At 38.1% G+C, this 12,100-nt stretch overlaps 1 protein-coding gene across 8 annotated transcripts in view; it reads right to left on the minus strand.

The window, feature by feature from the left end:
• LOC109409257 (syntaxin-1A) overlaps positions 1-12,100 on the minus strand; it is a 298,425-nt gene that overhangs the window by 77,510 nt on the left and 208,815 nt on the right. For 5 of the 8 annotated variants that reach the window (XR_009998102.1, XR_009998104.1, XR_009998105.1 and 2 more), the window contains exon 8: positions 4,805-4,915. Coding sequence is in view for 4 of the 8 variants with exons in the window: in XM_062854411.1 (XP_062710395.1) it covers positions 4,805-4,915 (111 nt within the window). In the remaining 4 variants the exon portion in view is untranslated. Of the gene's footprint in view, positions 1-3,410; positions 3,522-4,804; positions 4,916-12,100 lie in introns of all 8 variants that reach the window. The other 3 variants (XR_009998103.1, XM_062854413.1, XM_062854412.1) reach the window with 1 other exon arrangement.

Raw genomic sequence — 12,100 nt, forward strand, 5'->3', positions numbered from 1 at the left:
TAAACACGTCTGTTCACATCGGGATGTGATCGTTCACTGTTTTAAAGGGTTTTTATACTAAATTCTTTGTATCTCAAAATTTTGAAGACATAGGACATTGACGTCTTTGGCAAAGTTTTTTGTATTTTGATTCTCTACAACTTTGCCGAAGACACTTTGGCTCTAAAAGTGAGTTTAGAAAAAATAAATTTTCTAACTCACTTTTAGGTGGATTAATCATCAAACTGATTTTGGCAAAATATGCGCCCTTTTTCATCAAAAAACTTCTCCGAAGACAACATGTACCTAAAATCATTAGTTTTGAAGATATTCAATTTTGATCGCGAAATCGGCGAAATAAAACACTGTGCCATGGTGAAATTGAGTTAATGTTAATCGTTGAAGTGAAACGAAACGCAGTCCCTTCAAATTCAATGGCGTTGAGTATTAGGTTCAATTCTGCAGAATAGTAATACAAACCACAAGCGGTTTTAAGCGTATGAGTATGATAAATGCCGAATCGCTGACACTATGTGGACGTGTGTTGCAAATTAAAAGACTCCAATGCCGAAGCAAGTCTGTATATATTTACTTTTACAGAGACATCTGCATATTTTATGTGAGTGAGTAATTTCTTCAATAATTTTCGCGGCTCATTTCAACTGGCGCTGTCCATAATCAACGTAAGGTATCTGTTCTGGTTTGTTTTTGTATTATTTTTGTTGTTTTTTTGTAAGGAGTGAGAATAAATGATAACAACAAGAAAGGAATCAATCGGTGGCCCCTTTTGTCCCCACAATATATTCAACATTTAAGGGAACGAAATATTGACCTTCAGATGGTTGATTTATCAATCCTATTTTTTTAACAAATATAAAATCTTTTTGTATAAATGTATCAGATGTATTGAAATGGTATTCTGAAAATTACTATTTATCTGTTTTAACTAGCTTTTAGCCCAATAAGATTTCTAGTCGAAATGGCTTACTTTCCTACTTCTACTTTACATTAGAAGTGGGATTCAGGCCCCAGTCTTAAAGCACATGTGCTTCACACTAGAATGTCCAAACATCGTGATGGATATCACTTCACCAACTCTTGAGAATGATTAAATGTTAATAGACTCGAGAGACTTTATGTGACACTGCAAAAACGATTGATATCTTGTAGCAAATATTTTTAAACCCATTCCTTTGAATAAGATATTTTGTTGGGACCTGCTCTGCCTCATACTTGGGTATTAATTTTGTGTTTCATTCATGTGTGAAAACGAACTTATATGGATAAAATTTCATGGCTCTAACTTTTTACTACAATTTCTATTATAACCCCTGAAATTCTATTTAAATTCCCTCATCACTTTGTATTAGGTTTATAGATATCTTTATATTTTCCTTTTCTTGTAATTTCGTCCGCATTTCATTCTTAGTTAAAGCAAACATAGATGTTCAGAATTTATTGTAATATTTACGTAATAGTACTCACTTATCCATATTACAACACTCAAATGTTCACATTTTCATCGAAAAATCTAGACTAGCATTTGAAAATGGCGTAACAACCATTGCAAATTTCTGCAACCTCTGACCAGTAACAGGTAGAGCAGAATCCCCTGTATCTGATAACGGTATATGTTTTCATAAATAAATTGAAATACGCCTAGGAGGGACGTGCAATGGTTGTTCCGCCCTTTTCACATGTAGGCAGAAATCAGTTAAAATTATGTTTGACACTACTGGTACTCAGTACAAAACGATTGTTCGTGAAAATATTTCATCAAAATCGTTAAAAATTGGCTGAGCACATAAATATTTTGATTTTTACTTTGAATATATGGCTTTACGCCCTTTAAAAGGGCCAAACTCAAAAATGGGCCCTACGATTATTTTTCAAATTTTGCCCAGACATGCAGCATAGTCATAGAAAACGTATGGTGGGCACCGATTGAATAGAGATTTTTATTTTATAATAACGGTCTGGGGAGCACCGTGAACACAAAAATAGGGTTGTGTTGTTTTCGTTACTAAATTAAGAAAGAACTTTAGTTTAAGTGATTTATTTATAGTTTTTTGAAAATTTGGCTCCGAAAATGTAATTTTAAAGTAAGATTGGTGAACAAACAGAGATAATACTTCAGCAGAATGAATTTGTAATTTTTTATTTATAATTTTGTTGGAAACAATAACCTGCTAGTATACACTTTGTATGAGGTCAGCATTATTTGTGAAGTGAATATAATAATAAAAAATAATTTATTGAAATACTCTTCGTAAGATATCTCAGTAATCAAATGTCGAATCGAAATAAAATTTCAGGGCCTTATACAAGGATATTGAAGCTTTCATTTGGTGCTTAGAGAACCCAAATCGGTTGACAGATGGCTGAGATTTTTATTATGGTACCCTTGGTCAAAAATCTCTCAAAAAGTTACCCTGTATTACTCCCAAGTACTCTTTGAAAGATTCTTGGTAACCAAATGTCCAATCCTAATGAAATTGTATAGGGTTCTACTAGAATGTTGTAGCTTTCATTTGGTGCCAGAAAACCGAAATCGGTTGACAGACGGCTAAGATATTTATTATGATACACTTGGTCAAAAATCTTAAAAGGTTTAGGTGTATAAATCTTAAGTACTCTTCGAAAGATATCTCTGTAACCAAATATCCAATCGAAATAAAATTTCTGGGCGATCTACTAGGATGCTGTAGCTTTCATTTGGTGCAAAGAGAATCCAAATCGATTGACAAACGGCCGAAATATTTATTATGATACACTTGGTCAAAAATCTTAAAAAGTTTAGATGTATGACTTATAAGTACTCTTCGAGAGATATCTCGGTAACCAAACGTCCAATCGAAAAAAAAAAATCAATAGCGTTCTACTAGGATGTAGTAGCTTTCATTTGCTTCCAAGAGAACTCAAATCGGTTGACAGACGGCTGAGAAACGTGCGTGACTTTTTTTTGTAACGCACATACACACACACATACACACATACACACAAACACACACATACAGACATTTGCTCAGTTCGTCGAGCTGAGTTCATTGGTATATGAGACTCGGCCCTCCGGGCCTCGGATCGAAAGCCGATTTTTCGAGCGATATTTATACCCTTCTTATGGGTGTAAGAAGGGTAAAAACAGTTTTCAAACAGAAATTTGAATGTTCTTATTTTACTACAACTTTCGAACTTCTGACCTATCGTGCATTCGAGCCAGTGCGAAAAATAATTCCCACCCCACTCGGAAAAAAGCATTCCGCTTTTCCGCTATGCTGCTGTTATTGTTGTACCTACACAAACACCCTCCCGAGCATACGCAACACCCGTTGGGGGCACGCCAGAGGGGGCGGGCGCCAGAAGAAAAAAAAAAAAAAGGATACGGGCGACGACGTCGAGAACACAGTGTATGTGTGCTCGCTCATAAATACCTTTCTTGCTTTGGACATGTACTTGTTCGCCTGAACCAGTTCCTGTTGACCTTGTGCCACATAGTTCCCGCTTTGCTCAACGTGGTACTCAACTCGGTCCACCAGTTCGCCCTTTCGTTCGGCGGTGCGGCGGATGATGGCGGTGGTTCAGGTCGTTCCGCAGCAGCAGCAGGATGCAGATGGCGTTCGATACGTCGCAGATCGGTGGTCGATTGCGATGAGGATGAGGACGACCACGGCGGCGGGGCGAGCAGATTCGTTCGTTTCCGACGAGGTTCAGATCGAGGAGTTGACGGGGAGAATGTGGGTGTGTCGAGGATTTCGCAGGAACGGGAAAGGAATTGATTCAGTCGGTGGTCCGGGCGAGACCGGGGAACCGGAGAAGGAGGATATTTACAGTAGTAACGGGAGACCCCGCCGGTAGCAGCGCCGGAAGAAGAGGCAGAGGAGGAAGAAGCGGCGACCACGTGACCGTGTTCGGAGGAAGAAAAACTCGGAAGGACCCGTAGGGGAGATAAAGAGAGAAAGTTGTAGCAGTTTTTTGTTGTTTTGCGAGGTTTTTTTTAAGGTTGGTTTTGTTAGTTGGTTTAGTTCAGCAGCATTCGTGGAAATAGGGCGATTAGCCAAAATTCGGTTAGACACCGGAAATCGAAAGTGGTAGAAATATTGCATCCATAGTCAATATAGTAATAGAAAGGTGGTATCATAGGTGCCCACAGCAGATCACAACCATTCATAATTGATGATAGGTGAGATTTTGTGATATCCATTTTCCCGTGGGTTAGTTGCACCGAGCACCCGAATTGTCATATTGCACACACAAGTCATCCCATTTAGCATAGAATTCAGTTCCCATACACACATTTCCGCACAAACACACGCGCCCATTCACATACAGACAGACACACATACGCAAATATGATATTACATTCAGTTAGATATATAAGAAGCGGACATGCAAAGTAACACGTGAAACATGCAATTATCATAGAATAACCCATATTGAGTATGTATTCAGTTCAACCATCCCATTCATAGCGTTTAAAACATGCAGATTAAATAGTATCAAGTAAATGACATTGATTTATGTAGGAGGTAGTTGATGTTTATAAGCCATAAAACAGAAAACAGAACATAAAACAATTACGAAATTTAGTTTTGGGAGGATAACCAAACCACCCGCCACACAAATATTGTGCGGAAGTGAGGTTAGGTACAATACAGGATTTTGGGAAATAAGGGTTAGGGAAAACCGGAGACAGGATGACAAGGATGCGGTTCGGGTCGGTTCGGGGATGGCAGAATTCGAATTCGGAACATAAAAACATGGAAAAAAGAAAAAAAGAAACAAAAAAAAACACACATTAGTTAGAAAGTCGTCCAGTGGTACTCACCCGGCGGGCTTTGCTTTGATATTTAAGCGCTTTCTTTGTGTCTTGTGTCGCTGTTTGGACATAATCCATTGCGTGTTCAACATGATATTCTATACGATCAATCATTTCACCCTGTTGAGTGGTAGATAGAGAGAAAGAAGAACGGCATACGGTAGAGTAAAAGGGGCAGTATTTTCGTTTTTTTTTTTTGTGGGAAACAGGGGACTGAGTCGTTATTAGGCTGCACCAGTTTGAAGAGTTCTGTTCTTTTCGTTGAAATCTGCTCGATGGTTGACAGTGAAATATCAGTGAAAATCTTTCTTATAACCTGCTTATCTAACAAATAGCCGAATTTGGAGGTTCTTTCTTATAACTCTAAATTTTAGAAGGGATTTTTCAAGCAATCAACAGCTCACAAATACAGGAAAAGTGGAACTCAGGTCTTTCAGATTCCTTAAAATACATGAAGGAGCAATACATTTATACAACATCATTATTTACACAGAAGTAGCAACGAAGGGGCAACTTGAATAGTCGATAGGAAGAGAAAATACAGCGACAACTAATTAAGACACGGCGTAGGACGACGAATCTTAGATAATTTAAATTGACTAGAGCGTTCTGAAAGGTTTATTAACCACTGCACAACAAATCAAAATTATCCCTCTAACACCCAAATTTTTAATTTTGATCTATGCCTAATTTTTCATCATTAAAAATCTATTTAAATAAACATGTTTTGGAAGGTGATTCTTTACAATTCGCGATTTTGTGAATTTTGGTTTTTCATTTTTTTTTTAGCATCCTTACACTTTTATATTTTTCGCGGAAGCCTATTTAAGATACTGATTTATTAAGACGAACATTTTGGGATTTTATGTATAGAATTGCAAGCTAAAACATATTGCATCCACTCTTGGTGACAGATCCGAATCATAATCAGGTCAAATTACATTTCCCAAGCCAAGCGGCGTGAGAACACAAATGCAAATGAACTGCAATATGACCTTCAGCATTATGCATTGCACTTTACTGAACCCATCTGGTTCCTATTAACCGACTGGCACAGCGCAACTCTATCCGTCTCTGTCCATGCACATGTAAGTGTGTAAGTAAGGATCGATATATACTCGATCGATATGTAGAAAAGAAACATGTAACTTAGCCAATAAGTTTTGACGAAATAAAGTGACATTCAAAATTTTAAAATAATAAATTTTATTTTCCGTGTCATTTAAGGAAAACTAATTTTAGAGTGAATTCATCTCCCAGTTTTAAACATGCCAGAAAAGTTCATCTTATTGGACGCTTAATTTCCCCAACAGGGGAGGAAAAAAACTGCCTTAAACTCTTTAGACACTCTGTAGAAATTTCAGGAAAAACTAGAAGAAAGCTCACCGAAATGTCGGATATTTCTTGAAGAAATTAAAGGAGATGCCACGGAAGGAAACCCGGGAAAAAACTCCTGCAGAAATGCTTGGAGGAGCTCTAGTAGAAATCCCAGGAATAACTCGTGTAGAAACTCCGGGAGATATCGCGGAAGGATCTCCTGGGGAGGTCCCAAGAGGAACACCGGAAGGACTCTCAGAATGTTTTCAACAGAAATCGCGGGAGAAACTTTAGGAGAAATTCCGCGACAACATCTGAAAGATATTTTAGGAGAAACTCATGGAGAAATATCGGAATAATTCCTGGAAGAAATTCCACGAAAATTTCTTTCAGGAAAACACAGGAAGAACCCCCAAAAAATTCCACGAGGAACTCTGGAAGCTATACCGGAAAATCTAACGGAAAAAAATCTGCTGAATTTTCGTGAAAAAAATCCAGGACGGAATTCAGGAATCCTGGAAGATTCACAAGGAAGAATCCCAGAAAAAAAAAATGTTTAAAGCTTCGTAAATGCCGGTAGGAATGCGGAAAAAACTCCGGAAGGTATTTGAAAAGGAACACCAAGAAAAATGGCGTGAAAAAATACGGAAGGGATCTTATGAGAAATCCTGGAAGGCAAGAGGGACGAAGTATTTCAGAGAAGTTGCAGAAACAAACTCTGATGGAATTTCTGGAAAAATCCTCATAGAGGAATTTCTAGACGGATTTTTACTTCAAGATTCATCTGTATCCACATCGAGATTGTTGAATGTTATCGGATTCTCCGGCTTGCTGTATATATCGACTAGATCTAGGAACTATCCTTTTTTTCGCTTTATTCCTGTAATCATCCGGAAGAATCTTCAGTGTCTTCACGGAACCACAAGCTTCCAGTAAAAAAACCCTCGGCATTACGGGAAAAATATTGGTTTTGACCGTTTTTACTACCAGAGATGGCATTTCACCGTAGCTATTCACTGGGGCGTCAGTTTATCGACCACACTGAGGATTGAACGATTTGCACCACACCAAAAAGCCAGTTTCTCTTGTTAGACCAAGTACTAGTGTGTATTCTTGCTCGTTCGCCTTGGATCATGAGTGGCATTTACAAAGGTAAGTCGAAATATCTGTAATGGCCATTTTCCGTCTGATGTGACGGGAATCAGCGCATATGACGAAGTAATTTTTTACCTTACTAGCAACAATTTTATAATTGCTAGAAAAAAACTGTTCACGGTCTATGACGAGCATGGTCGTGGAAAACGACATTTTATGAAGGATTCTTTACATTTTTTTGGTGAAAATTTTGAAAATCATCGCAAAATATTTTCGGCTGGAAAATAAAAATAAATTGACGCATTTACCATGATATGTAAGTGAAAAAAAACAGTAAAATACAATAAAATTGCATAGATATAGGAAAAATAACCCCTGGAAAAATCCTGATGAGAAGTCCTAGTAAAATACTTTGAGCGAGGTACAGTTTATATTCTGAGTTATTTTCAGTATAAAAAAATGGCAAAAAAACGATTAAAAATGTATATTTACGATTGAGAAAAAAAAGGATATATTGTGGAAATCTTCCAATAGTGCAGCATGAATTGGTAAAAAAACTCCCAAGTTTCAGAATTCCTTTTAAATTCTATTCAGACTATAAATATTTTTAAAAAGCCGAAAGAATATTGAGTCTATAAGTTCAATGAAAAGAATGGTTGAATTCGTATAGAAAATTCTTGTAGAAACGTTTCAGAAATTGCTCACTTCTAACATGAGAGAATTACTACCGGATGTAATAAGCTTGTGTGTCAGCTAAGAAATACTTCAGAAATTCAGCCAAACAAAACGAAATCTTCATAAAAATCTCATAGAAAATTTTCCAAAAACTTCTGCTGAAGCTCTTTATTGGATAATTGTATAGGTTTAATTCTTTTTTTTTCGTAGGATTTTTCGCAGGGTTCAACTCGGGATTTTTACATGATTTTTTTTTGAGGATGTTTCTCAGATGTTGTCACTGGATTTCTCTGAGAATATCTTCCTGGATTCATCTTGAACTATTTTTCGCAATTTCTAACAGCGTTCCTCCCGAGAATTCTCGAGGAGTTCTCCCCGAAATTTATTCCAAAGCTTTTCAAGGGATTTCTACTGGAGTTATTCCTTGGATTTCTACTAAATTCCTCCCAGGATTTGCCCAGGGGCTTTTTGCTCAATGTTCTACCGGTAAATCTTCCGAAGGCTTTCCTGGTACTGCTGTCATAGTATCTCGCGGGATTTCTCCCGAAATTGCTCCTATAATTTCTCCAAATTAGGCTGACACAAATTTCGATTTTCTCATACGTCACCCCCACCTCGGAATTTTTTTGTGCCTGAGATATCTCTTAGAGTTGCACCCGGAACCTCTCTCGAAACATTCCTCCCAGTGTTGCTCCGGGAATATCTCTCAGAGCTTGGAAGAACTTAACTAAAACTTTCTCCCAAGATTTCTTCCAGGGTTTCATTCAGAGCTCATGTATGCTTTTCTAAATGGAGTTATTGTTGCAAATTCTCATGAAGTTCTAACCGCGATTCCTTTCAGAGAATTTTTCCAAGCTTTTCTTCGTAGTTGTTTCCGAGATTTCTTTCTGTAATCCTTCTGAGGTTTTACTGGGATTACTTCCAGTGCCCCGGGATTCCTTTGGAACATCGTTAATTTAATTCGGAGTTCTTGTCCGGATTTTCCTGGAGTTTTTCTTGGGATACCTCCGGGGATAGCCTACGAAGTTCCTTGCAAGAAAGAAGTTCACAGTGAAATATCTGATCTGAAGGAATCCTGGTGGAATCTCCGTTAATAACCAGTGTAGAAATATCGTGAGAAAAAAAAATTAGAAAGTAGACCGGGATGAAAATATTAGGGGAATACCAGGGGGAACTCTGGAATCCATTAAAAGGAATTTCGGAAGGAGCTACGGGAGAGATCCCACAAAGAACTCAAAGAGAAATCCCAGAATTTTTAGAAATCCCTGGAACAACTTCTGCAGAATTCTCGCAAACATTCCCCGGAAAAAGCTTTTGAAAAGCTATTCCAGAAAACCTCTAAAAGAAATTCCCGAAGGAACTTAATGAGAGACTTGTTAGGTCCTCCGGAAGAAATTCCTCATAAATCTTTGTGAATAATACCGGGAAAATATGTGAAAGAAATCCCTAGAGGCAGCACTGCAGAAACGTCGTGAAAACTATTGTTGAAATATCCCAAGAAAAACCTTTCAAAAATCTCGAAGGAAACTCCTGGAGAAATACAAAAAGCAACTCCACCAAACCTGCAGGAAATATTTCTAGAAAACAATCAAGAAAGAACGCCGGGAGATATCGCGGGAAGCAGTTTGTAATAAACTGCATATGAATTTATAGAAGGAATTTTGAAATAAATTTGAATCCACAAAGAATCCTGGATATGTATAATGTCCGGAGATATCCTCAGAGAAATTTCAGAATGCACTCTGAATTGATTTCCAAGTAAATTCCTAAGCAAATCTCTGAAGGAAATCTTAATCACTGAAAGAGTTCGTGATATCACAGGTTTTCCATTCCATCGTAATTAGATTATATGCTTCTGAACTGGGATAGTCGCAAGCGCATGCAACTCGTTGCATGTGATTGTTCCTATCCCTGGTTACTCCGGTAGATTTTGAGACCTAAGAACCAAATATTTTAGCAACGAAATTTTATGATTTTTTATCTTTTTTAGCTTGCTTAAAAAACTATAGTTTGAAAAATGTCTTTTTAAATATCGAATTTAATGGTTTTTTTTACCAAATTTTAACAGCTGAATACAGCAAAAAATTGGTTGTTGTACATTTTCCTCACGTATTTACATTTGCTGTACTGAGCCTCAGTAAAATCCGTAATACCGAAATAGTTCTGCTGTTCTATTTTCATCCAAAAGTACCGAACATGATTGAGTGTGTACGTGATTCTTGAGAAACATTATCATGAAGGATCCCGTGGCAAAGGTTTTGTTAGCGAATGGTCATTGAAATACCGGCTTTGGATTGTTCATTGGCAATGATTTTTAAGATTATGTAACATAACATAACAAGTTGTCATTTCCAGCATGGTCCAAGGTACCTGAAGGACTCGTCTAATGCAGATAATGTTCAGAACAAACCTCTTAAAACGCTCTAGTGTAAGTTTCATCATCCTACGATACGTTGCCGCTGTTATACACTTAAGACCTACACAATTGGAAACTCGCGTTCGTATCCAGAGAATATCGGAGCGCAACAACAAAGTAAAACAACTTACAACAACAGGAATCACAATAGATTACAGTATGTTACACACACAGAGGAGGGTAATCCAAGCTTCATCAAACGCTTGTGTTCACAGTTTCGAAAAGTTGTTGTGTCCAGCAACAACAGACAAAGAGGACACACTCACACAGTCAAGGAACACACGGCCATCACTCAAAACAGTTGCTGTTTACACGTAGTTTTGAAATAGTTGGAAACAATAGAGGATAGAGACATGTACAGAACTACAATCACGAGGCGTTTACATTTGTTGGGTGTTCTGCGCAGCACAGCAACCTGTTCACGATGAGCAGCAGTAGCAGGAGCAGCAGCAGCAGCAACAGTAGTACTGGTAGTGGTGGTACATCAACAGATAGACAACGAGAAAGAGAGACAGTGAGAGAGGGACAGAGAGACAGGACAGCGAGGTAATAGGATGACAACACACGCACACAGACAGAGAACATTCCGTCGATTCTGCTCGGGCGTTAGCTTTCGTGGGCGGTCACAGTCGTAGAGGGCGCTACCTACCGGAAGAAAAACGTGGGCTATGGGCGTCTAGCGTATGACTACGTGGAGCAGGTAGCGTCGTTGAACGATGTACGAGGTTGCGGGTGTAAGCCTCCAAAGTAGCGCTTGAGGATCAACGCAAAGTCCTTGGACCCCACGTCCCACGAGGAGAGTGGGGTCACTTCTGTGTTTGATTTTTTTCTTGGGACAGAGGGTCAGCTGTGTCGAACAACACCATCGAAGGCGGTCCGGTTTAGGGAGCTTCGACGGTATTGGAACAGCTGGGTCGGTTCGATGCTGGATTGCGTAGTTTACTTATAGTCTAGGTTATTTATATTATATGGTTTGTAAAGTGAAAAATTCTACGTGATAAGAACAAGGGAAACAAGCTTCGGAAACGAAAATATAGCGAAATTAAAAACATTCAAGCAAAAGATGTAGGAGATCTATAAGATAAGTGAAATATTCAGCCTATAGTATACCGCCAGAAAACCATGCTTTTCAAACATCGCTTTTAAATTCAGAAATTGATCACGATAAACTAATTTCCGAAAATCTAATAAATATTTGTGCTCATTCTACAAGTGGAGTGACTTGATGCTGTTCGACCCAAATATCGAGGGGAGAAATCTCGATTTCAATGAGGTGATTCCTCATTTGATTAGCACGACGAGTCACCTCATCCGAGTCGACATTTTTAATCTCGATAGTCGAGGCAAACACTTCATTCGTAGAATGAGTACATTTAAAATAGGTGACAGATTGAAACAAGAGAATTACTTAAACTCGTATGGTTCACTCTTATCTTTGTCTTAGTAGAAGCTGCTGTGAACTCTATACATGGTTTTCGGGCGAAAGGTATCTGGCGAAGTGTTGATCAACTCCCAAGTAACATTTTAAAGTCAAGTCGACTAGAAAAACTTCTTAGAACCACAATAAAACCAAAATAAAAAATATAAGGTTTCATGGCGGTTTCTAAAACCTCTACAAGACTAATTAGTCATTAAGATGTTACTTGGGCTGAAAGGTATAAAGTTCAAGTTAATTGCATCTCGATCGTTTGTGGGGAAACCTCATAATTGGATCGTTTGCAGGGGCTTCACGAGCTAAGAAAAAGATTCGTAGACACCCAAACAATATTTGGAAGACCACATAGTCTTGAAGAGGTTTTGAA

The sequence above is a fragment of the Aedes albopictus genome, chromosome 2 (assembly GCF_035046485.1).
Source record: "Aedes albopictus strain Foshan chromosome 2, AalbF5, whole genome shotgun sequence".
In the NCBI taxonomy this organism is placed as follows: domain Eukaryota; kingdom Metazoa; phylum Arthropoda; class Insecta; order Diptera; family Culicidae; genus Aedes; species Aedes albopictus.